The 27,263-nt window shown below is 32.9% G+C and overlaps 1 protein-coding gene across 1 annotated transcript in view; it reads left to right on the plus strand.

The window, feature by feature from the left end:
• Positions 1–27,263, plus strand: part of ADAMTS6 (ADAM metallopeptidase with thrombospondin type 1 motif 6) — a 290,816-nt gene that overhangs the window by 145,887 nt on the left and 117,666 nt on the right. The window contains exon 10 of the mRNA XM_045794264.2: positions 21,128–21,274. Coding sequence (XP_045650220.2) covers positions 21,128–21,274 — 147 coding nt within the window. The remainder of the gene's footprint in view (positions 1–21,127; positions 21,275–27,263) is intronic.

The following is a 27,263-nucleotide window of genomic DNA, read 5'->3' on the forward strand; positions in this document are numbered from 1 at the left end:
GGAGTCTACTTGAGATTCTCTCTCTCCTTCTCCCTTTGCCCCTCCCCCCTTTGCTTGCACTCTCTCTCAAATTAAATAAAATCTTTTAAAAAAAGAGGTTTACAATTGTTCTTTGATAGTATATTGAGAAGCAATTGACTTTTGTACACTCAATCTCACATTCTGTGACTTTGCTCTACTTTTAGATTCATTCCAAGAGGTTTTATGTCTTATTGGAAATTTAGACAGAGACAGCCCATCCATCTGTGAACAAAAGCAATTTTATTTCTTTCTCTCCAATCTCTGTATCTTCTTGTTCATCCATCCATTCATTCATTCATTCATGTATTTATTTGCTTTTGTATTACTGTGATAGCGAAGATTTCTAATATGATGTTGAATAAAAATGGTGAGAGAACAAAGTTTTCCTGAAAGTTCTTAGTCATAGGAGTGAAAGTGTCCAGTTTCTCATCATTAAGTGTGGTAACTAGAGGATTATTTTGTAGATATTATTTATCAAGTTGAGGACATTGCCTTTTATTTTTCGCTTGTTTGCAGAGTTTTTATCATGAATGGGAGTTGGAGTTTGTCAAATGATTTTTTTCTGCATCAATTCATATGATTATATGATTTCTTTCTTTAACCTGTGGATGTGATGGAGTGCAATGGTTGTTTTTTGAATATTAAATCAGCTCTGAATACCTCCAATAAATCCCATGTGGTTGTAGTAGATAGTTCTTTTTATACATTGTTGGATTTGATTTGCTGATATTTGTTGATGACTGTTGAATGAGAGGTATTAGTCTTTATTTTCCTTTCTTGTAATATCTTTATTTTATTGTGGTATTAGGGTAATGCTGGCCTCCCAGAACAGGTTAGGAGATGTTACCTTTGCTTCTATTTTCTGGAGAATATTGTGGAAAATTGCTTTAATTTCTTCCTTAAATGTTTGTTGGAATTCACCAGTGAAATTGGCCTGGTGTTTTCTATTTTGAAAGGTTTTTAATTTTTGATTTAACTTCTTTATACATATACTTCTTTATAAACTTCTTTTCAGATTATAAATTTCTCTTTGTGTGAGTTTTTGTAGTTTGTGTCTTTCCGGGACTTGCTCCATTTCAGTTATCAAATTTGTCAACATGGAGTTTTTCATAGTATTCCTTTATTATTGTTTTTTTATGCCCAAAGATCAGTAATGATGAGCAATCTTTCTGATATTGGTAATCTGTGTCTTCTCCCTGTTTTAGTTGGTTAGCTTGGTTAGAGATATATCAATTTTATTGACCTTTTTAAAGAATCAGCTTTGGTTTTTCTTTGTTTTCCTATTTTCAATTTCATATCTAAGTTTTATTTCTTTTCTTCTACATGTTTTAGACTTAAATTGTCTTTCTTTTGTTTTCTAGGGTGAAAGAACGCTTAGATGATTGATTTTAGATCTTTCTCCTTCTAATATATGCATTCAGTACTATAAATTTCCCTGTAAGCACTGCTTTTGCTACATTCCACAAATGTTGATAAGTTGTATTTTCATTTTCATTTAGTTCAAAATGTTTTCGAATTTCTCTTGATACTTCCTTGACACATATGTCATTTATAACCATGTTGTTTAATCTCCAAATATTTTGAGATTTTCCAACTTTTTTTGTTATTGATTTCTAGTTTAATTCTCTTTTGGTGTAAGAATGTATTTGTATGATTTTTATTCTTTTAAATTAGGTAAGGTGTGTTTTATGGCCTAGAATATGGTCTTTTTGGTGACTATTCCATGCAAGGTTGAGAAAATGTATATCATGCAGTTGTTGGATGGAGTAGTCTATAAATGTCATTTGGATCAAGTAGATTGACAGTAGAGTTCAGGTCAAACATATCCTCACTATTTTTTTTTCCCTGCTTGATATATCAATTACTGAAAAAGAGGTGTGGAAGTCTCCAGTTATAAAAGTAAATTTTGCATTTCCCAATGCATTTCTATCAGTTATTGGCTCAAATATTTGAGCACTTTGTGGTTAAATGCATACACACTAAGGATTTTTGTCTTGGAGGATTGACCTCTTTATTTTTAAGAAATGTCATTCTTTATTGCTGAGAATTTTTTTTTCCAGACAAAGCAAGTGTGCTTTGTTTGAAATTATTATAACTATCCTAACTTTCTTTTGATTCATGTTATCATGGAATGTCTTTTTCCATGTAACCCTTACTTTTAACCTAACAGGATCTTCATAGTTATAGTTGATTTCTTTTTTGAACATATAGTTCATTCTTGTGTTTTTATTCACTCTGACAATTTCTTTTAATTGATGTATTTAGACTATTCATATTTAAAATGATTATTGATATAGTCGAATTAATATCTACTGTGTTTATAACATTTTCCACTTTTGCACTTTCTTTTCCCTCCCTTTTTCTACCTTTGCTAGTTTTAATTAAACATTTTATATGATTTTATCCTATCTCTTCTCATAGCTTATCAATTAAAAGATGTTAGTGTTTACTTGAGTTCAATATAAAATTCTATATAAAATGTATTTAATAACATATACATATATATATGTATTTAATATAGTAATAGATTGTTATGTATGTTATAACTAGTCTAAGTCCACCTTCAAATAATAGTATCGTGCCTCATATGTAGTACAGGTACCTTTAACAGCTGACTTTTAGGGGTGCTCAGCTGGCTAAGTCAGTAAAGCATGGGACTCTTTATCCTTGGGGTCATGAGTTCAAGCTCCACATTAGGGGTAGAGTTTACTTAAAACAAAAACTAAAACAACAGCATACTTTTAATTCCTTATTCCCGTCTCTTATTCCTGATGTTGCTGTTCTTCATTTCATTTAGCCGTTTAATATAATCACCAATATTTTTCCTACTATTAGTTTTAAGTTATCCTTTGTATTATTAAGCAAGATAGATTTTACGTTTGCTTTATTTATTCCTTTTCTGATGCCTTTCTTCTTCTTCCTCCTCTTCCTCTTCTTCTTCTTCTTCTTCTTCTTCTTGTTTTTAATGTAGATCCAAGTTTCTGACTGATATAATTTTCTTTTTTTCTGAAGAACTTCTTTTCATTTCTTGTAGTACAGGTCTGATGATAATATATTTCCTCAGCTTTGGTTTGTTTGAAAAAGTATTATTTCTTTTTCACTTTTTAAAAAAGATTTTTTACTTATTTATTTGAGAGAGTGAGTGCATGAGTGAAGAGGAGGCAGAGGGAGAGCAAGAATCTCAACCAGACGCCCCCCTCCTCGAGCATGGAACCCAACGTGGGGCTCCATTCTGACACCAAGATCATGACCTGGGCTGAAACCAGGAGTCCCGACTCTCACCAACTGAGCCACCCAGTCGCCACTTCTTTTTCACTTTTGAAAAATGACTTTACTTGATATAAAATTTACATAGTTTCTAATAACAAATTGTTATTTCTACTCTTGTTCCTCTAGAGGTAAGGTAGATTCCCCGCCCCTCCTGCTTCTTTAAAGATTGTCTTGTGTCTTTTATCATCTGTAGTTTGAATATGGTATGCATACATGTAGATTTTTTTATGCTATCCTGTTTGGTATTTAAACTTCCTGGATCTGTGGTTTGGTGTTTGTCATTAATTTTGGAAGATGCTTGGGCATTGTTCTAATTCTTAGTTTGCTCTATTCTTTATTTTACTTTTGATATACAAATTACATGTAAGTTACATCTTCAGATATTGTCACAAAGTTTCTGTATGTTCTGTTTTGTGTGGGTTTTTTCCTTTTAATTCTTTTTTCTCTCTGCATTTTAGTTTGGAAAGATTATGTTGACATATCATCAAGCTCATTAATTCTTTCCTTGTTGACCAGTCTAAAGATGAGACCATCAAAGGCATTTGACATTTCTATTACAGTGTTTTTGATTTCTGGAATTTCTTTTTCATTCTTCACAGAATTTTCATCTTTCAGCCTCCAGGACCTGTCTGCTCTTCCATATTGTCTACTTTTCCATTAGCGTCCCTAACATATTAATCATAATTTCTTTAAATTCCCTGTTGGTTAATAACAAAATTTGTGTCATATCTGAACCTAGTATTGATCCTTGTTTTGTCTCTTTTAACTGTGTTTCAGCATGCCTTCCCATTTTTTACTTAAACCCAGACATGATGTATTGTGTAATAGGAACTGAGGTAAATAATCCTTTACTGTAAAGTAAAAGGCATTCTGTTAATAGTTGTTAATGAGTGAATTAATGCTGTGCGGTTGTATTGTGTAAGGTCTAACTCTAAAATGATACTTGTGGTTCTTTGGAGGCTTTACACCCCTTGGAAGAAGCAAATGAACTTACGCTTTTTTGGCATAGTCAGTTAAGTGTCTGCCTTTGGCCCAAGTCATGATCCCAGGGTCCTGCTCGGTGGGCAGTCTGCTTCTCCTTCCCCCTGCTTTTGTGCTCTTGCTCACTCTCTCTCTCTCAAAGAAATAAATAAAAGCTTTAAAAAAATGTTTAGTCAATTAAACATGACTGAAACATTTTACTCTATTAGTTGATGAAGATTCAGAGTTGTATAGTGACATTGTTTTTTACCCAAACTAGTAATATTATTCATGATAATATTGTTTTCTTATTTCTCATTTATATTAGATTGTGTGAATCCATTATAAAATTTTCTATTTTTCAAATTAGAACATATTGCTACTATTATTTAAATGGTACTCCATTATTGTGTTTTCATAAGAATTACATTTGGTCAGGGCCGTCAAGATGTCAAAATTATGTTACCTATCTGTCCACACACATACATGCACATACACATAACGCACACATATACATTATATATACCATATATATTTTCACATATAGGTAGTCACTTATGTAGACAGTTCTTACGGTAGCTAAAACAACGATAATAATGTAAAGACTGTATAAAGACTTTAGAAAAGTTACTATAATAAAGTGAAACAAATTATTTCAATAATCAAGCCTTGCCATGATATGCATTAATGACAAAAAGTAGGTAAGACCAGTCAGAGAGTTACTATATTAAGTGTCTGGAGTCACAGAATAAATTAAGTATATTTATATTTGCATGTGTTCCAGAAATAATAAAACTACTAAATAAAGTAGAATTTAGTCACCATCAACTTTAGGAACTTTGATAAAGCAGTACCTTCATTTTTCTAGAAGGACAAAGAAATGGATTTGTAGGCAGATACCATCATTGTAATTTGATGGTATGGATTTCAACTGCCATAAAACAATTCAGTTACATTTTGCCCATACTATAAGGAAGATTAAAATGGCAAATGTTTCTTTGTTCCAGCTACCTTCCCTATTTTTGCCATGATTATTATACATATGCACATAAATATACACACATATATACCAAACCAAAAATCTTGGTATATATTTAATAGCATGTTTCCTGTGGTCCCTGGCATCTTTGTAGTTAGATGAAAGAAAAGAAGTGTAAAGTAGTAGTAGAAAAGATGTAAATGTATTGCAGTGATTTCATTGCCTTTGGAAGCCTAACTTCCAACTCAGAAGTGTTTATACTAAACGTGAACATTGCTATGTACAGGTGTATAAGGAGTCTAGGGCCCTAGATTCTGCCAGGCACATCCCTCATTAAATATTGTTCTAAATAAGTTCAGAATTTTGAGTTCACTTAGTTTAGTAAATTGTATATAAAGTCCAAAAGTAGAATTGAGTTTCAAACTCTATTTTAGAAGACTCATGAGCAAATTGTAACAACTATCCCGTTGGGTAACTATTAAATCTAAAAATGTTTGCCAGATGTGGGTATAAAAGTCTTTGAGTATATCCCTTAAATTTCATCATTGCTTTATTGTAACAAGTGATTCATAGTCAAGATCAGTTATGAATATGAACAGATCAAAGAGATTGCAAATGGAAAATATTTCTGAAGAAAGATGTCCTCTTATTTCCTTGTATTTTTCTGCTACAATGGGAGGGCTTAGTTTTGAGATTTTCTAGTTGTCACAATTTAGGCTATAATTACCTCCAAACTTTTTAAAGAGAAATATAATCATATTAAAAAACGTCAGGAAACTATTTTTTAATTCTGTAATTGTGTATGTGTTATTTTTTTTTTCTGTTACTGGCAGATTTTAAAAGTACATGCTCTATGTGCTGGTGATTGTTTTAAAAAATGCAAGACAGAGTTTAAAGTGCCATGATTATCTAACAAAAACAGTGGTGTTGCTATATTGGCAACATGGTAAAATTAAGTTTGCTTAGGTACAAAAATTGAATTAAGCATTTTAAGATTTTCCTTAGCCACACAGATCTTCTGTTTGGTTTAAAACATGTGTTATGATTTTAAATAGAAGTCCAGACTAAATGCATATTAATTTATTCTTCTAGTCTATGCTTACTCTTTTTTATTGTTACAAATCTTCCAAAAGAACCAATAAGGATTTTGTACCAAAATCAAGAGTAAGCTACTATTTTGTGGTTCAAACTATATTACTGTCACAATGTTTAGTCCTATAATATATGGTAAAATGATGCACAATGTAATCACAAATAGGCTACCTCTTATATATTCTAATAAATAAAAACACAAATTCTCTTCTTATATATCACCATGCCAATATATGAATATTTGCCATACATAAGGAAATATTGTTTTGTTAAATATAGCTTCAAAGGAAAACCTCATTTGCATAGAGAACGGTGTAATTTACTGTAAAAAATATTTGAGAAAAGCATGTGTCTAGAGATTGATGCATATGATAGACTCTCTGAGTTACACATGCTTTATTTAATGAATAACCTTTCTTGCACAATCTCTAGTCTCTATATAGCAACTGCCTTGTCTCTGACTGGTGATGTCACGTATTTTGACCCAAGTTCTTACCTTTTCTTCTTTTATTGCTTATTGTACGATATTATATATTTTTATTACATCAAGGGAAGTATATCCAAATGATACTTCCCAACTTCTGTTTTTCATGGTATACATTTGATCCATGGGTAGTCTCTCTCACTCATGCACAATTTCATTCCCAAGACTTACTAAGTAACTAATATATTTGCCTAACATGGAGTGTATTGTGGATACAGTGATGATGAAAACAAAGCTGCTACCCTAAGGGAACACATTTTTATTTACTTTTTTTTCTTTTCCTACTCTTAGTCAGTTTTCCAACTCTTGATCAGTTACTTCAAGAACATCTTCTTCATCTTTTTTTTTTTTTTAGAGATTATATTTATTAATTTGAGAGACAGAGAGATAGAGCACAAGCGGGGCAGGGTGGGGGGAGGGGATAGGGAGAAGCAAAGCAGGGAGTCCGCAATGGGGCTTGATCCGGGACCACAAGATCATGACCTGAGCTGAAGGTAGATTCTTAACCCACTGAGCCAACCAGGTGCCCCAAGAACATCTTCTAATTCACTCTCCTTCATGAGTCAAAACAAAAGCAAAACCACTAGACTGGGGTTGTATAGGCCCTGGTTCAGGGTATATCTTTATAAAAGGAAATAAAAACACAATTTTTTAATTTGACATAATAGATTCATAACCATTTATCTGTAGAACTTTTTGGTAGTACTTACAAGTCCCCTTTAGAACCTCTTCAGTAACTTTCACTTATCTTTTTCTTTAGCAAATGTGCTTCTCTTCCAGTACTATCAATTCTGTAGAAAAGTTCAAAATATATCCCATTTTGTTTAATCATCAATTCAATTAGTGATGTTACATACTATTTTTCATTTTTTAGAGACACAGGTTTAGTCTGTAAAATAGATGAAATAAGCTTATGTGAGCTATCCTGGACAAATAATAGTTTATACCATTATTTCTGTAGTAAAATTTTCAGGGTCCCCAAAATCAGCTTTTAAACTTTAGAACTTTACAATTTACAAAGCCAATTTGAGTATCTTGTGTGACTTGTCCGAGAGGAAAATTTAATTGCTAAATTTCAGAACAAACTATTCTTTATATAATATTCAGACTCATGTAATTAACTATATAGACATTTTCTTTAAAAATTTTTTTCTTTGAAATGTTCTGTGTCCGTGTATTATAATTTACATGTACACACCATTCGGATTTAGCAAATGTCAATACTGTCCCACATTTGTTTTGGTGACTTTTGTTGTTATTTTCAAATATTCTGTATGTCATATCCTGTTGTTTTAATTATCATAGTTTTATAACAGATACTGAAGATTTTCCCTCCATCTTCAAAATCATCTTGGCTCTTCTGAACCTATACTTTGCAATATTAATTTTGGAATTTTAGTGTCAGTTTCCATGAAAAATACCTAATAGGATTTTCATTAACCTTTTTAAAAAAATGGCATCGATAGGTTAATAAGTGATTTGGATGTTTCTTGAGTGTTTTTCCATATACTGAATGAACACTTGTTCTCATACAGGGTAAAGTCCAGAACCTAGGTTGAGCTTTAGTGAAAGGGCCATCCATGGAGGGTTGTGCCCCAGAGAAGAGAAATCCTGCTGGTTAGGGCAAGTGATGAAATCAGGCCTCTCCCCCCACATCCCCGCAATGGGTTAGTTGCAGTTCTTAAGAACCTCTGTTATTTTAAGGTGTGTTTAAAAATACTGTTTGCATATGAAAAAAAAAACTGGTTAGCAACCAGAGTTTCAAACTCATAATTTCATTTATCTTTCCTACAGAAATTGAACAATTAAAGGTTTTGGTCAACCTGACAGAACAAGCCTAATGGCATCATCTTTTTCCTTTTAAGCCACACTCCACAGCCACTGTCTTCTCCATTCCTTTGGCCTTAATGTTGTATTTTTGCTTGGAGCACAAAGCATAAACATCAATAATTCTTAACAAAAACACACAAAACTGTGGATAAAATAACACTCTGGTATAAAAAATAACTTGAATAATGTAACTTTGTATTCCTGTGCTATAGACATGTAAGGGTCCCCTTCCCCCCCCCCCCTCCCGCCATTAGTTAGTTGGGTCTATTTTATTTTTTAAGATTTTGTTTTTAAGTAATCCCTCCACTCAGTGTGGGGCTCAAACTCACAACCCCAGGATCAAGAGTTGCATGCTCCACTGACTGAGCCAGCCAGGCAACCCATTTGGGTCTATTTAAAGCAAATTATTCTAACTAATTAATTAAGCACATTATATCCAATTCACATCATGAGGACTTCAGTAGTTTAGTCTGGCAGCAGTGCCTGGATGAAAATCAGTCAGGAAATTGTCAATATCATGAAAGTCTGTGGATAGCTGTGTGTATCCCAGAGTGTGGAGCATGAGAGAACTTGGTTACGTACCCAGGACTTTAACACCCCAAAAGCAAAATGGATCCCTGCTCAAAAAAAAATGGAATACTGGTCAGAATCTCAGAGTCTCGGGAGCAGGTGAAATAAACAAGGGATTCATTTACTAAGACTTTGGGGTAGGGTAGTGTCTTCTTCACAAGAAATGGGACCAGAAGCTAACAATTACAATTACTTTAAAGACTAGAGAACCAGACCAACAATATGCCATGTTTTAGTACTGCTCCACAAAGCTATTGGCTTTGATCTCTTCAAAATCTCCCTAATAATGAACAAAATTGGTCCCAGAACCCACGACCAGAGTTGAGGATTCCTGTGAGTTATGTAACTCCAGTTAGGTAATTGCAAGAAAGAGGGGCAGAAAAAAGTGAAGTTCATCATAGTGAGTATGGATCCATGGAACTCAGGCAGTTTCCATGGATCCCATGCTTTACAAGAAAATGTTTATTAAATCTGCATTTTGCCCTTGTGGATCTACCCAGTTTATCCAAATTAAATCACTGCTGATAGATTTTTCATCCATTTCACTAAGCCTCTAATCCCTAAAGTCTGATTATATGCTAAATATTGTGAATAAATTAAATATAAAAAATACTTTCTGCTTGTTGAAGTAAATAGTAAAAATGGATCCTTGTGTCAAGCCATACCTAGGCTTAAAGATTTATTTATAGTCCCTTTGGAAGATAGTTTGGCAGTTTCTAACAAAACTAAATATACTCCTACCATAAGATCCAACAGTACCTAAAAATGCACAAATCAAACTATTACAGGTTTTAGAACATATTATAGAAGTAAATCCCCATGAGCTTAGGTTAAAAAATGTTTTTTAAAAACAAGACATAAAGGGGGCGCCTAACTGTTTCAATCAGTTAAGCCTCTGACTCTTGATTTCAGCTCAGGTCATAATCTCAGGGTTGTGAGACCAAACCCTGTATCAGGCTCTGTGCTGAGCATGGAGCCTGCTTGGGATTCTCTTTCTCTCCCTCTCTCTCTGCCTCTCTCCTCTGTTGTGTGCACTCTTTCAAAAAACACCCCCCAAAACAAAAAAACAACAAGACATAAAGAACACTAACCATGAAGTATATGATTGACCAATTTAAGCACATTAAAATTAAAAATCCAAGTAATAAATACCATAGAATGAAAAAATAAGACACATTTTAGGAAGAGGTTGTTTGTGGCTGACATGCAGCTGATATAAGCAACTCCGACAAATTAAATATACAAGTACTTGAACTTTTTACAAAAGAAAAAATCCAAATGGTCAATATGCATGTAAAAAGATGTTCAACCTAATTAATAATCAAGGAAACACAACTTATGTCCACCATGATTAGCCTAAATTTAAAAGCCTGAGAATACCAACTATTGGTGGAGATGTGGTACCACCAGGATTCTTGTACACTGCAGGTAAGAATGTAATTTGGTGTAACCACTTTGAAAAGGTGTTTAGCATTATCTAGTAAAGTTGAAATTTTGCCTAAGTCATGACCCAACAATTTATTTTCCACATATATCCTAGAATTTGATTCTCAAATTGTGGTCCTTCGATCTCTGGGATTTCTGAAGCATTTTTGGATCAAAACTATTTTCATAACACTGAGACCTAATGTGACTTTTTTTTCCCTTGAAACTGTGTTGATGTTTACACTGATTGTGCAAAATCAGTGCGGGTGTAAGTGCTGACACCCCAGCATAAGTCAAGGCAACGATACTGTTAGTCATTGTATTTGTTACCGCCATGTCAGTTTTACTTAAGAATGTCATGATGTACATGACAAATTATGGATTTTATTAAAGCATGACCCTTACATATATATCTTTTATAAAGTATTCTGTGTCACAAAATGGGAAGTGTGTAAAGCACTTTTTACTCTGTATCTTAGTCTGATGGTTGTCACATAGAAAAGAACTTGTGTCATTGTTTGAGATGAACTAGCTGCTTTTTTCCTGGAACACAATTCTTATTTGAAAGAAGAAATGAGAAACTATGGGTAGTTGGCGGAAATTCACTTTAAAAATAAACAAATGAGCTTATTATTCAAGGAAAACAACTTACACTGTTTATTACCAATGATAAAATTTGAACTTTTGAGCAAAAATCAGAATTTAGGAAAAGTTGTATTTGTCATTAAAACTTGACAACTTCCTAATATTTAAAAACCTTTTTTTTTCTTTTTTCAGACTTTTCTGATGAGATTGGGTGATATTAATAAAACCAGTTTTAAAAAGATCATTGATATGGTTTCAGAATAAATATTTCAACTACCTTTTAAAAATTGTCAAGTTTTCATATAGTATCAAAAAACCCCTACAATTATCTGAAAGGGCTGTGAAAATGCTCTTCTCTTTTCCACCTACATATTAGTGTGAGTTCGGAGTTTCATCATATACTTCAACCAAAACAAAACACCACAGCAGATTGAATGAAGAAGCAGATAAATCTGAGAACTCAGCTATTTTTAAGTAACCTGGACACTATAGAGATTAGCAAAAATGTAATTAAACAACACTACTCTTTTCACTAAAATTCTTCTGTTTAGTAAGATGTTTTTAAGTAAAATAGTTATATATGTTCTCATTTTTAATTTTTAAGATGATAAATATCACTCCATTTAACATCATAAACAAAAGATCTTTGGGGTCTCTAATATCTTTAGGAATATAAAAGATCCTCAGACCAAAAGTTTAAAAACTGTTCTGAAGATACCCTTACATACATGACCAGGGGATGTATTCAAGAATGCTCATAGCAGCATTGTCTATAATAGCCCCATAATAGGAGCCATCCTAAATTCATCACCACAGAATGGATAATTAAATAGTACATTTACAATGGAAACCTATAAATGAAAACGAACGATGTACAGTTAGCTCAGCAGAGATGACATTCTCTAAAAACATTGTTGAGTGAAGGAATCAAGTTATAAAAGGATATCTACAGTGTGATTTCAGTTCTGTAGGTTTCAAAACCAGGCAAAATTAACATACAGTTGTTTAGAGATGTCATAGGGAATGATTATCACAAAAGTCAGGTAATGGTTCTCTCTCAGGGGGAGGAAGAAGGGTATGATTATGAAGGTGAATACGAGGCAAGCTTTTATTCTGAAAAAGTTCCATTTCTTAAATTTAGTAAGGACAATGTGGATGTTTCTTTATAATTATTCTTTAAAATGTTAATATGTTTGATTCTCTCTTAAGTATGCATGGTATATCATATAATATGTATGTGAGGCTGAAATTAAATTCACAAAACAGGGGCGCCTGGGTGACACAGCGGTTGGGCGTCTGCCTTCAGCTCAGGGCGTGATCCTGGCGTTATGGGATCGAGCCCCACATCAGGCTCCTCCACTGTGAGCCTGCTTCTTCCTCTCCCACTCCTCCTGCTTGTGTTCCCTCTCTCGTTGGCTGTCTCTATCTCTGTCGAATAAATAAATAAAATCTTTAAAAAAAAATTCACAAAACAAAACAAGTAAAATATATCATTAGAAAGTATGAGAAGAGAGTTAATTGGACTTGTTACAAATTTCATTTGTGTTGGATGCACTGCCTACTATGAAACTCTAATAGTATCAATAAGCCATTAAATTTTTATGTTATTTTTAAACCAAGCTGAGGTTTATCTTGTAGCAGTTTTTGTGAGAATGATTCATGAGACCTCTATTCCTTGAGTTTTTGTGCAAAATGATTTTTATACTCAATTTGGCTGAGTCCAAGATTCTTGGTAGTCATTACTCTGTGGTGAGGTGGTGTTAAATGTCACCATGGCGAAATCTGAGGGTAATCTGATTGTTTTACCATTATAGGTAATTTGTTCTTTTGCCCCAGTTGCCCAAAATATATCTTAATTTTGAAGTCCAATAAGTTAACCAAGCTGTGGCTCTGTGTGAACTCATTCCGTGTCAGTTTTTCCTAAGACATAAAATAGTTCAATTTTGATTAGATTTTAGCCATTTTCATTTCTCGAAAGTTTTCTTGAATTTTTTATAATCACTGTTATTTCTGTTTTAATATTTTGGCTCTTTTCTAGGGGGACAACAATGATACATATGTTGGATTTCTTTATTTTGACCCTTTTAAACTCTGTCAGTTTTCATTTTGCTTGCTTTTTCACTCCTGTGAGAAATGCTTTTAGCAGTTGCCTAATTTTATTTTTTGCTACTTCAGCATGGCCTTTTTCCCGTGATAGTTTTATTCCCCCCACACACACTTATTTTCTCAGATAGTTCATCTTTTCATCCCCTGTCTTGCCATAGCTTCCCTGATTGCTTGTATCTCTGCATTAAATTCTTGTTTTTATAAAATGATGACTTCATTAAGTTTGTTTGAATTAATATGTGTCCAGTTTTTATCTTTCCTGTACCAACATTTTTTTCTGCTAAGTGTCCTTCTATTTGTGTTTTTCTGTTCTGATTATTTATTTATTTATTTATTTAATATATTTGTAGATACAGTTCTTGTTCCTTTTGACTCACGTCTTTGAACGAGTTAGATTTTTCTGGATGAACTATTTGTAGAAGGTTTATGATGGGTAGGGGCCAGAGCTATTTTCTCATCAGGAATTTATTAGTGATGTGGAGTAGTGTATGAGATTCAAGTTCTTTAACACTGTATCCCTTTATAAAACTGTTAGCAAGATAGAATCTCTCTTTCATCTTTCCTTACAGACGGATTGCTTCCTACAAATATGATTTGTGTGACTCCAATACAAATAAGCCCAGCCCCCTTTTCTTCTGATAACTAGAACAAGGGTGTATATTCTAACAGTTTGCACCCTTTCTCCAGTTATTCACAAGAAGATATTGTTGGTTTTACCCCCTAGATTGTTGCACATAACTTTGGAGAAATATGCCTTGCTTCTTTGTGCTCGATCTTCAGTTACTGTTATCCTCTCTCTGTGTATTGCTGCGTTCATCTTTGATTTTTCTGAATTCAGTCATCCTTCCACATTCATTATAATGTTGTGGGTTTATGGTTTTAGAGGTTTTTACATTTCATTAAATGCAGAATTTTTGTTTCTTTTTCTTATTTGCCTTACTGCTTTTAGGTAATATCTTAGAGAAAAAGGGAGGAAACTTTTTACTTAAGAGTCTAAAAATAAGATATGCCCTTTAAACTTTTGAGATAGGAACAGAAATAATAAGACATGAGAAAGGAAATTTCTGGTCTTTTTCTTGTATCCACTGGGAGATTTAGATGAAATCTTCAACATTCAATTTGCCTCCTAGGAAGAAAACAAAACAAAAAGCCCACTTTAATAGCTGTTATTGAGAATTTGGGCTTCATTTAAAAAAATTTTTTTTTAAATATTTTATTTGATAGAGAGAGAGAGCACAAGCAGGGGGAGCAGGAGAGAGAGAAGCAGGCTCCCCGCCAAACAGGGAGCCCAGTGCAGGGCTCAGTCCCAGGACCCCTGGATCACTACCTGAGCTGAAGCAGACCCCCAACCAACTGAGCCACCCATGTGCCCCAGTTTCTAAAAAATTAATACTAATTTGAAGTAATTTGCTTTCAGAATTACTTAGCTTTTCATAATTGAATATGTTATCCTCATCAGCTACAATCTTCTCTCTCATTGGATTTGAGATTTATCTTTACCCTACTTATAAGCTAGTAAGTTGTCCTATAGCTGTCAAATGGATGCTAGAAAAAGACATGAAATTCCTGGGTCAGAGACAAAGGATTTTATTACTGACAGCTCAGTAAACAGCATAAGCATCAGCATATTTATTTGGTTTCTCTTGGCCCCTAATCCTATAGGGGCAAAACGATATGGCCTAGATGAATGCTTCTTACACAGTGAGTTTGCATCATAGCTAAGAAACATCGAGCTTGGGAAATCTACCACTTTCAGAGCAAGTAGTAAGTAAACCTGCTTTTTGTCCAGGGGGGATGTTACCTCATTTCTCCAAGTTATCCTGTGAAATGGCCTGGTTAAAGCATAAGGTTTGCAGACTTGGAATACCCAGCAATATGTGGAGAATCACAAGAGGCCCAAGGGAGACTGTTTGCCAATATGTCAGTCTGTCTCTTTCTGTCTTTCTATGTCTGTGCCTCTATCTCTCTCTCAATCTCTGTTCATAAAACCCTCCTCAAATGAGAATCTTTACCTTTATGTAATCTGAACTGTTTTATTGAACACATAAAACCAACCATGGGAGTGTTGTCTTGCTACCACTGTTCACTCATGGGAATGGGCCCCATATTCACCAAACTCTTTTGTTCTTGCTCTCATTCTTTTTTAAAATTATTATTTGTGAAACTCAAGAGCAGAGAGTTCAGTTTATTTTACATTTATTGATCTATTGCTATCTATCTATCTATCTATCTATCTATCTATCATTTACCTACGTATCCTTAGTTCTTAGCACAGCACCATTATCAGTCCCACCAAGGACCCTTCTTTACTTAAGGTATGTAAATATGTATCTGTTTCTATAATCCCATTTCCCACTCCACTTTCTCTTTTTCCGTATACTCTAATAAATTTGATATGCATATTTGAATCCATATGTATCCTTGTAAAATATCACAGATTGTATTATTAATCTTTTAAGTTTGAAGTGATTTCAAGCTTACAGAAAAATTGATAGAAAGATTTCCCATGTGCCCTTTACTCATATTCAAATATCGTTAATATTTTGCAACATTTGCTTTATATCCCTCTTTCTGTATATGTATGTGTATTTTTTTCTCAACTATTTGAGAATAAGTTGTAGACATGTGCCTTATCCCTAAATATTTCAGTATCTGTGAAAAGATAATGTCTTCTATACCACAGTATAATTATTAAACTAGAAAATTTAACATTGATATACTGTTATCGAATATGCAATCTGTATTCAAATTTCATTAATTGTCCCAGCAGTGTTTTTTATAACTTACCCCCCCCCCAATCTAGTTCTATTGCATTTAGTTATTTGTCTTTAGTCTTTAATCTGGAATGATTCCTTGGCCTTTCTTTGTTGTCTGAGTGTGTATGTAATTTTTGCTTATATATTTATATGATATAATACTATATAGATCTTTCTCCTTCTCTTAATTTTTTCAGTGTTTTTAAGATCCACCCATATTTATATGTAGACATCTATCTTGTTTGCTGCTTCTAATTTCTGCTTAGTATCCCATAATGTGCATCTGCCAACATTTTCTTATCCATTCCCCAGCGGCAGACACCTAGATTATCTTTAACAACTTGCTATCATAAATAACTCTGTCATGAACATCTTCATACATGTTCCCTTTGGGAATATTCCTGGGATACATATCCAAGAATAGAATTGTGGGGTCATAAAAATATCTGCCTCTTTAATTTGACGAAGTACTCCTGAATAGCTCTCCAGAACAGCTGCTCTGACCACAGTACAGCTGTTGTGCACTAAGGTTCCAGTTTCTCTATAGCACTGTCAATACTTAGTTCTAGGTAACATGCTAATATTTGCCAGTACGATGGTTTTAAAGTGGACTCTTGTTTATTCTTTCTGATCGCTAATGAGTTTCACTTCTTTTATCAACTCTTCATTGAGATAGACTTTCCTCAGGAGGGAACCTATCTTTATTTTATTTTATTTTTTTATTTCAAGTTTTTATTTAAATTCAAATTAGTTAATATATGTGATAAAATTGGTTTCAGGTGTAGAACTTAGTGATTCATCACTTATGTCTAACTACCTAGTGCTTGTCACTACAAGTGACCTCCTTAATACCCATCACCCATTTAGCCCATACCTCACCCGCCTCCCTCTATCAACCCTCAGTTTGTTCTCTATAGTTAGGAGTCTTATGGTTTTCTTCCCTCTCTCTCTTTCTCTTTTATTCCCCCTTCCGCTGTGTTCGTCTTTTATTTCTTAAATTCCATAAAATGAGTGAAATCATATGGTATTTGTCTTTCTCTAACTGATTGAGGGAACCTATCTTTAAATATTTATATGTATATGTCTTCTACTCCAGCTTGATCACCCTATTAAAGGTATCTTTTGAAGTTGATGTCATGAATAGCAGTTGTAAACTCCCATTTTACTTTGTATCACTGTAAGTGAACTTTTTAACTTTGGTCAGGTCATTTTTGGGATTTCTTATATTTGAAATATAAGCTACAAAAGTATACATTCTCCTAGACAACTGAAACCTAAGTCCTTAAGACAACTATCTGTATCTGACACCTAAAGATTGTTAGTAGAAATAGAATTTGTAAGATTTCCTCCTTTGTGTACTTGAATTCATGAATTTAAAAAAAAAAATTTTTATTCGAGTATAGCTGACATACAATGTTACATTAGTTTCAGGTATACACCATAGTAATTTGACAAGTTTTTACATTATGCTATGTTCACACAAGCATAGCTACCATCTGTCACCATATGCTATTATAATATGACTATATTCCCTATGCTTTGCCTTTTGTCCCTATGATTTATTCATTCTGTATCTGGAAGCCTATATTTCCCACTCCCCTTTACTTGTTTTGCCCATACCCCTACCCTCTGGCAACCATCACTTTGTTCTTTGTACTTATAGGTCTGATTCTGCTTTTTGTTTGTCTGTTCATTTGTTTTTTTAGATTCCACATATAAGTGAAATCATACGGTTTTTGTCTTTCTCAGTCTGACTTATTTCACTTAGCATAATATCCTCTAGGTCCATCCATGTTGTCACAAATGACACAATCTCAACCTTTTAATTGCAAAGGATAGACTTTCTAGAGCACTGTAAATAAAAGCATGTAAAAAAATTAAATTTTGTATACGTCTTTTAACTGTATCAATTGAATCTAAATGCTATAGCATCTTGGTAACTTTCATTATGCATTTAAAAAATATGTGAACAGGTTCTTGTTTTATAGTCAAAATTTACATCACTTTTTCCACTTTTAACTCTATATATCTGCTTTTTCTTTCCCAACCAAAATACTATCCTGATGTATATTTTAGTATGTCTTAATATATTTTTAAAATATATTTTTATACTTAAAAGTATTTTAATTATATTATATCTCTATCACAAAAATGTATATAAATTGCAATTACATTTACAAAATTTCCTGTGATAATAAAGGAAAAATTTTTCTCTGGATTATGTACTCATTACATTACAATCATTGTTAGCCAATTATTGATCAGAGAAGCATGTGCATATTACATATTTTAATAAATAATAAAATCAAAAGTAAAATTTTATAGAAAATGTGCCTTCAATTACTTATATTTTTTCAATTGCTGTATTTGTCTCTCTTGCTAGAATGAGGCAGAATTTCAGCATCAATTTGACTCTTTGATTTTGTTCTTATAGATTTGAATGCTGAAAAAATTTGTTCGCATAAATAGATGAAAGGAGTTTACTGTAGAAATATAACTCAATTCTTTGAATGCCTTTTGAATTATTTGTTAGAACATAACCAATGGTGAAATGGTGATCTGGTATCAAAAATTTTTACCAACCCATCGACTGTTAATTTGATTATATCCTCTCGTAAACTTGACGAAAACAAGAAACTACATATGTTAGTCAATCATTAAAATCATTCTCTTTCTCAACACTGATACAAAATGGTTCTGATTGCCTCTTCTTGACACACACATTTTTAGACCCCAAGGCAATGAACTATTGTAAAATTATAGATGGATGAAGAATAAGTTTTTCTTTTAAAAGGTAGGAGAAATAAGATATAAAAAGGAGAAGCTTGACTTTTTTTTTTTTAAGAAAAGAATACATAAGGAAGCTGAGATCTTGAAAATAATTTTCTTAAAGCCATCTGTGTCTGCCATACCTATCTTCAATAGACTCAGGAATATGTATAAGGCTGCTGCTAAAAGGAAATAATTTTTTTAAAGCTATCATCGTTTGAAAAGAATCATAGTAATATTCACATGACAACATCAGCCTTTGAGAGAAGTATACAATATTGTTTATTGAATTATGAATTTACGTTACGGAGCTTTTTATGTAACTCTGCAGCTGATTGTTTTGACAAAATTATATCCAATTCTATTAACTGTGAAGTCCACCATCATATTCCTAGAAGATCATTCAAAGAGACTGATTCCAGTGTGTTTATGTCAAACAAGAAGACTAAATACTGGTGTATTTAGTTTTTGGTTATTTTGGTGGGTTACTTGGTGTTTTAATTTAGGGCTCTGGATATACACTTTTCTGTACTTCTCTTCCTTTGCTTATGTTCACTCCTCCATGCGAATTACTAGTTTCTTCTCCTTGCCCCACATATGATATGTCTTTGTTATGGCTCTTTTTCATAAATACATAAATGAAAAATAATTCATTCAGATTCCTAAACATGTCTCAAATCTAACCCCAGCTCTCTATCCAGTGCCCTATTCAGACCTACATCATTTCTCAGTTGGTAATGATCTTCCATCTGCTTTCCCTGCATCCATTCTCTTCCCACTCCAATGTCTCCACCATAGAATTACTATAATGTCCTGTCTAAAATACAGATCAAGTCCATATTCTCCTCCTCTGAAATCTTAAGTTGCTCTTGCTCAGAAATCTTCAGTGTCTCTGGACTGCCAAAATTATTATTTACTTTCATTTATTGTAATTCTCTGTTCTCAACTACCTTTTCAATTTTTTCTCCAGCAACTGTCATCATCTATTTTATAGTCTTGTCACACAAATTACTTATTTCCTTGAACACATTCATTGTATATTTATTAGGATGTCACAATGGACACGTAACTTTATTTTTTCACTAATAATGTACGCTTTTTTTTAAATGTTTTTTTATTATATTATGTTAGTCACCATACAGTACATCCCGGGTTTCCAATGTAAAGTTCGATGATTCATTAGTTGCGTATAACACCCAGTGCGCCATGCAATACGTGCCCTCCTTACTACCCATCACCGGTCTATCCCATTCCCCCACCCCCCTCCCCTCTGAGGCCCGCAGTTTGTTTCTCATAGTCCATAGTCTCTCATGGTTCATTCCTCCTTCTGATTACCCCTCCTTTCTTTATCCCTTTCTTCCCCTACCGATCTTCCTAGTTCTTATGTTCCGTAGATGAGAGAAATCATATAATAATTGTCTTTCTCTGCTTCACTTATTTCACTTAGCATTATCTCCTCCAGTGCCGTCAATAATGGACGCTTTTGACTATCTGTGGAGAAAGACTAAAATTTATTCATATTCATATCCTTTATAGAAAAAATGTATGATTTATCACTGAGTTATGTTTTTGTATCACATTGATAATAGCACTAAGCATGGCTATAGGACATGGTGGGAGGGAATGGCAAAGACAAGCTTTGAATAATGAATGGCAACCAAGGTAAAGAAAAACTCTATAATCATAATACTTAAATGTATCAAGATTTTTCAAAAGGTGTTTTGAAAACACACATACACATACAAACATAAATTGCATATATGTTGAATTCTCCTCTATCTATATTAATAAGAAAAATGATTTTTGCATTTGGCCTTTAACCTAGAACTCCATGGATTATAACTATATTTTTATAATTCTCTTTTAGATTCAGCATAGTGAGGTAGCATGAACTCTAGGATGTTAAAAGGCAGTTTCTACTAACACTTACTAACTGTATGATCTTTAATAGGTCATTTATCTTTGCTAAATCTCATTTCTTATACCTATAAAGTGAGAATTAATATATATTCCCTATCTGTTCAAGGAAAGATTGATTCATGTAAGCTAACATTTGAAAGTATATGATCAATTAAAGAGATATAAAAATAAATTCTATCATAGAATTATTCTGTAGTCTCCTTAACTTGAATCCTGTATTTCCTTAGAGGATCTTGATAGAAGGTATATGTTGATAAGGCTAACAAATGATCAAATAAGGAAATAAAGGATGTATTGGGGGTTCATTTTTTTTTTATTTCTTTCTTTTATGTTTCTTATGTTTCTTCCTTGTTAAAACAGTTTTGGTATGAACCATGATGGAATTGGAAATTCTTGTGGGACGAAAGGTCATGAAGCAGCAAAACTTATGGCAGCTCACATTACTGCAAATACCAATCCTTTTTCCTGGTCTGCCTGCAGTCGAGACTATATCACCAGCTTTCTAGAGTAAGTAATCTCTGGAGAGTGATGATGAATTGCTCCAGAAGTAAGCCATTGGTAGAAGCCTAATATGTAGTGCTTCAAACTGCATAATGAGTAACTTTTATAGGGTGATATTTCAGGCTGTTCCCAAAATACTTTAATATATCGTTGTGGCAAATTTTTTCCTTCATACTCAAACAGAATTTGGTAGATTAGAGAAACTGGAGCAAGGCTATAAGTGGGGTTGATGATGTGAGTGTCAGTAATGTTCAATAAATGGGAAACAATGTCAGAAAGAATTTAGATTTACACAGTTAAATAGAGCGTGGGCCAAACTTAAATTCAGTGATTATATATTTCATTTTGTTGTTGAAAAAACTGAGTTTTTTTTAGGAATGCCAAAGTATCTAATAGTAACGAACAACAACAACAAAAAAACCAAACACCTAGCAAGTGTAAATGAGAAAATGAAAATTTGTCTTTGAAAATTTATTATGTGATTCATCTTTTCTGCAGTTTGAGAACTTCTTTGCTGATCTTTTAATGTATATTCTAAGAGTCTGGTTACTTAAATGTGAAATAATAAATTAGCTGAGGTATAACTGTGTTTATGAAAGCAGATATTCTTTCGTATCTCACCTGCATAGGACTTTCGGATTGGACTTTAGAAACTCTCATAGACTTAGGTCTCACTTTCTAACTGTGTGACCATGGGCATGTTACTTAACCTTTCCTAATCTTCAGTGACCTCACTTGTTAAATGAGTTAGGTAATAATACATGCATCTTCAGGTTGTTATATATATAATTACGTACAATGTTATAATGTGTATGAAACACAGTAGACATTCATTAACTGGTAAAAATTATTTTAAATAATATAGAGGCTTTAAGCCTTATTGCTGTATCATTACTTTCAACTGTTTTGTGCCATTGTTTTCTTGGGGAGAAGGGATTAAGTATTCTGTGAAAAAGTGAATCATAGAAAAACACACATGAAACTATAGAAATTCTTTTTAAAAACTGTCTTTGTTCAAAGTTCACATTTATATGACTATGGTCTAAAACTTTAAAAATTCAGATAGGTTATGTAAGGTAATATTATTTATTAAAGTTTTGGTTCATATCTGCTAATAGCTGAAACTTCTGAAAACTTAAAATTATGTAGTTTTTTAAAACCCCAAACAAGAGATTTTAAATTACCTACCACAATGGTTTCATCAATCAGAGATCAAAAGATAAATGTTTAAAATGGACTTTTTTGAATTAATTAATGTAATAATGAAATAGAAGGAATTGGAAATTCATATCAGAAGGTAGTTCCTCGGAATAATTATGCCATAACCTAAAAATTTTTAATGTTAGTAATTAGTAATTATAACACTGTACTTGCTAGTGCCAAAACTGGGTTGAAGGCTATAAAGATAGACCACAGAAGATTTGTTTGACATCTTTTAGTGGTTTTTAACACAAAGCACTAGCATTATCATTTTCCAAGATGTTTTTAATGAGATCATATTACCTAAATTTTAAACATTGTTGAAGATCTGCTTTCCCCAGAAATCAAGCCAGATCTGGAATTTCTCCTTTGACTTGGCTCATGTTTTTATAATGGAATCTTAGTGTCTATCACCAGAAAGACAAACTGTATAATATGCTCAGTATTCCTGTGCATTTTTGAAGCCTTCTCTCCTCATGTCTTTTTTTTTTTTCCAAGTACCAATTTTCTTTCTCCCCTACCCTGTTTATTTTGCACAGCCTATTTGCTAGGACCATCTTTGTATTCCTAATACAAGGACAAGTTTTTGAGGTCTTGCCAGACCCTGCCTTGATGAAACTATATTAAGGCTGTTAAAATACTTGGAAAGGGAATCCCTAAATTACTAATAAAATACTGTTAAGAAATCGCCACAGGTTTGGTGAGAGATGTAAAATTATTACTGGTTGCAATAAAGTGTTCCATTGAATTAATTAAAAGAATTAATCCAAAAAGTATTATTTAAGCCTTATTGCCTCTTTGCATTTTGTATGTAAGCATGATTAGTGTTGACAGGGTTCTAAAGGGCTTATTTATCCTCTATTTTATAAAAATTTTTCTGTTGTGCATCCTCATGGGAATGCTCACACAGTTAAAGCCATTAGTAAAAGATAGATATGAAAGACAATGGGTAGAGATTTGGGGAAAGTTGGCTTTTTTCCCCTTTTTAATAAAAAACTAAACAGCTCTGATTATAATCTGACCAAGCAATAAGGTTTTTTAAACATAGGGCCCTTTAAAAAGGTCAGTTCACTGGAGCGCAAAGACATAATAGTAACTTTCTTGAATTTCTTTGTTCCTTTTTATTAATGCAGTTGGCTTAATTGCTTTAACAGCTATGTGTGATATTTTTAAAAATCCAGTGATATTTTGATCAGGGATTGAGGTTACATTTATGTTTTATAGTTGGCTCAAAAAGACTCATAACATTTTTAGTTTCTCTTCTCAAGAAAAAGAAGTCTTGAAAGATGAATTGTTTAGGAACTGCAGTCCAGCCAGCAAAATGCATACCTTTCTTTACTTAGTGACTGCATAGGCCCAAGATGATGGTGGATTTTAACAATGAGCTTTCTATGATTTATAGAGATTCACTATTCACTATGTTCAACTGAAAACAATTCCATGGCCTTTAAATGCCAATAGAGTAAAGTCTCTCGTGTCTTTCTGAAACACTAGGTGCTATTGATCAATCAGGAGATGGTGTTTACCAACTCCCAATATTTTTTTTCAGATTTCTTAAACTCGGTGATTCAATAAGTGGTTCATGAATCGCCCAGAAGCCGTCCTGATTAAATAATAAAGAACCCATTTCCGTTAAAATGGACGTGTTATGCCAGCTTCTGATGTTTTCGACGACGGCTTTGCAGGTAGTGTCCTTCCTATCTGCCTGCGGGACTTATTTACTTATTTATTTAGAAAAATAGAGAAAGATGAACCTGGTATTACGGCTCACACTCATTGATGACTATGGGCTAATTTACCAGGCGGTGGAAGGCAGCCAGAAGTAGTTTAGGCCAGTTTTTCATACATTTTCCACCACTTAGCGGTAGTACAGAGTAATTTCATATAGTTTTCAAAAATTCCGGAGCCTCTGTGAATCAACTCTTGCTCTATTTAAATTAAAGTCTGTTAAATTGTTTGAACTGTCAGAGATCCATAGCAAAATTTCCTACAGCTCCAAATTAAATACAGACTAGCCATTTTCACAGAAAGGATGGAAGCTGAATAAAAGAAATGCAATATTATGGTAGAAGGTGAACTAGAAAGAAAGAGCTACAAGGAAAGTGATAGAAGATGAACAGGATGACTAAGACACTCACATTTCCTCTATAGCACTTACATTTGAAGGTCAGTATCAATAATCTTTCAATGGAAATCAATTTCATAGATGGGATCCTTTTTTATATGGAGCCCAAGAGACAGCAAAACAGCTTTCTCCTCCTTCCATTTATCAGGCATGTTTTGGGGACTTCACCGTAACCCATAAAAATCTTTGATAAGTCATAATTACATTTGGAGAAAAGGGCATGACGGAGTAAATAATTAGCAGTACAGTGTTTGTTTGTTGGAAGCCTCAAATTCAGTTCTATTCAAGCATTCTAGTCATACAGAGGGCAAAAGAGAAAGGTCTGACCTACAGTAACTCATTTTAGAAGGTAGTTATTGTTTGTTTTGTGACGACTGATAAAGCAGTTTACAATAACATAGTAGGCAAGACACTTGACTTGCCATAGATGATACAGTCTGATTCATTTTTCTTTAACTTAGGTGTATGAGCACAATTTTGTGGTAAAAAAAAGAAATAGGAGTTGGCATTAAATGTTAACTTTTTGTTGTTGTTGTTAAAAGACTGTTAAGATATGTATAGGGTTATATAGAAAGATTTATTTTTTAGGTTGACCCACTGTGTTATAGGCTGAAGGTCTGTACTTTATAGTATAATTGTTTAAGTAAAAAACAAATCTAAAATTGCAATTAGGAGAATGTGCTCATGTGTTCTGGAAACAAAGCCAAGGGTGCATATTTTACATAGGGAACTGTAAAATTAAGCTGAAGATTCAACTCTGGCTCATGTTCCCATTTCAAGGCTAATTTTCAAGCTATGTAAATAAGACTTCTCTAAATTAGAAGTAGAATACATGAAATATGATTTTGCTATCAGGCTGCAAAGATTTCTGGAAATGTAAATATATTTTGATTTACTAAGAATTTCATAATCTAGGAAAAAGCATGTTCTCAAGCTAATACACATTTTTTTTCTGTCTTGTCTTAGATGCATAAGCAAAAGTAGAGTCTATTATCATCTTTATTGCTGTATATATTAATAAAGATTGGGCTTTTAGTAGTGAAATGTATGCTGCTAGGGAAATAGAGTTCTACTTTTTATGTATATAGTTTTGCTCAGGACAAATATATTGCTGCTTAATAATAATAAGTTATAATAATATCTCATAGATGGAAACTAACAGTGCCTTTCATTTAATTTATCAACAAGTGAGGTTTCTGTTTTCTGAGTGGAAAAATTTGCATATGACCAAAGCACAGACTATCTATGCTTAAAAGTGCCATTCGATGAGAAAATTCAAGAAGATTTATATATAACACCACTACTATTATTATTTTGATAAGAGTAGCATAAATAACACTAGACTTAGCATCGTAAGAAATGTATGGTTATATTAATTAGCTAGAACCCTAGATTTAATAACAGTTACTCATATCTCCATTTTGTTGAATAGATGCATTAAAAAATATAAGAAAATAACTCATCTAATATTGTTGAGAAAGGAAAAGACATTTGTACCAGGAGACCTGTACAAAAATGTTCATATCAGCATACTTCGCAATTTTCAGAAATTAGGAATAATGCAAATGTTGATTAAGAGAAGAATGGATAAATAATTGTCCCATAGTCTTAAATGGAATTAAAGAACAATATTAATGAACAGGCCACAGCTATACATATCAACATGGATGTTTCTCACATTCATTATATTTGAACCAAAGAATAAAGTCACAAAAGAAAGCCTACGCTATGACTCTTTTTATATAGTCCAAAAATAGGCATATTAATAATTGACAGATGAATAGTAACTAAAAAAAAGCATGGAAATAATTATATTAAAAGTCAGAATATTAGTTACTTCTTCTGGAGAAAGTGAAGGGTGTGATTAGGGTTGAGCTCTTGGGAATTTAATAAGAAGAAAAAAAAAAGCACTTCTAGGGTTAAATATACATCTCTCAGATCCATGTCCTCTACCTTCTATACTTATAGCTATGGTATTTCATAATGGCAGTGGATGACTCAGAGGCATGGAAATATCCAGAATTATTATTTTGTAAGAGTTAATTAAAATAATTGTGATCTAGAAATTTAACTTACTTAAAAGTGTCAGGAAAGTAGCAAATTTTAGTAACATTATGGAAAAAATATTTTTGTCACTTAACCTCTGGTTAAGAATTAAAATATGTAAACTACGTCAGCCCCCAAATAGTTTAATCCAGGTTTTACTATATATATCAAATATGGTTAGTAGAAGAAAAATATAGTTCATTTTCTACCCAAAATGTAGAAACAATTTAAATCAATCTTGGAGATATCCCCACCCTTGTTTTCCCAGAGTCTGTAATAGGTAAGACATTTGACATGGAAGCATTCATGGTTTGTACAATACTATAACCAAACCCATTAAAAGGCTTTTGTTGATGCCATATTCCTAAATACGCATTCATCTTAATAAAGATCTATGTTTTTTGTGTATATTTTATTTCATACAGTGTTTTATCCTTCTGCAAAAATATACAGAAAAGGAGAATAACGCTTGTCTAGATCTTTAATTAGACCACATTAATACAAATTAGTAAATACTTAAAAAAACTGAAACAAAAATGCACTTTTGGAATAAACTTTTCAGAAGAAGACTTTGTCCACAGGTGACCACAGTGCATGTCTTCTCTATTGTCTGGAGGCCCTTCC

Source organism: Ursus americanus, chromosome 5, assembly GCF_024610735.1.
Source record: "Ursus americanus isolate L20-20 chromosome 5, mUrsAme1.1.p, whole genome shotgun sequence".
In the NCBI taxonomy this organism is placed as follows: domain Eukaryota; kingdom Metazoa; phylum Chordata; class Mammalia; order Carnivora; family Ursidae; genus Ursus; species Ursus americanus.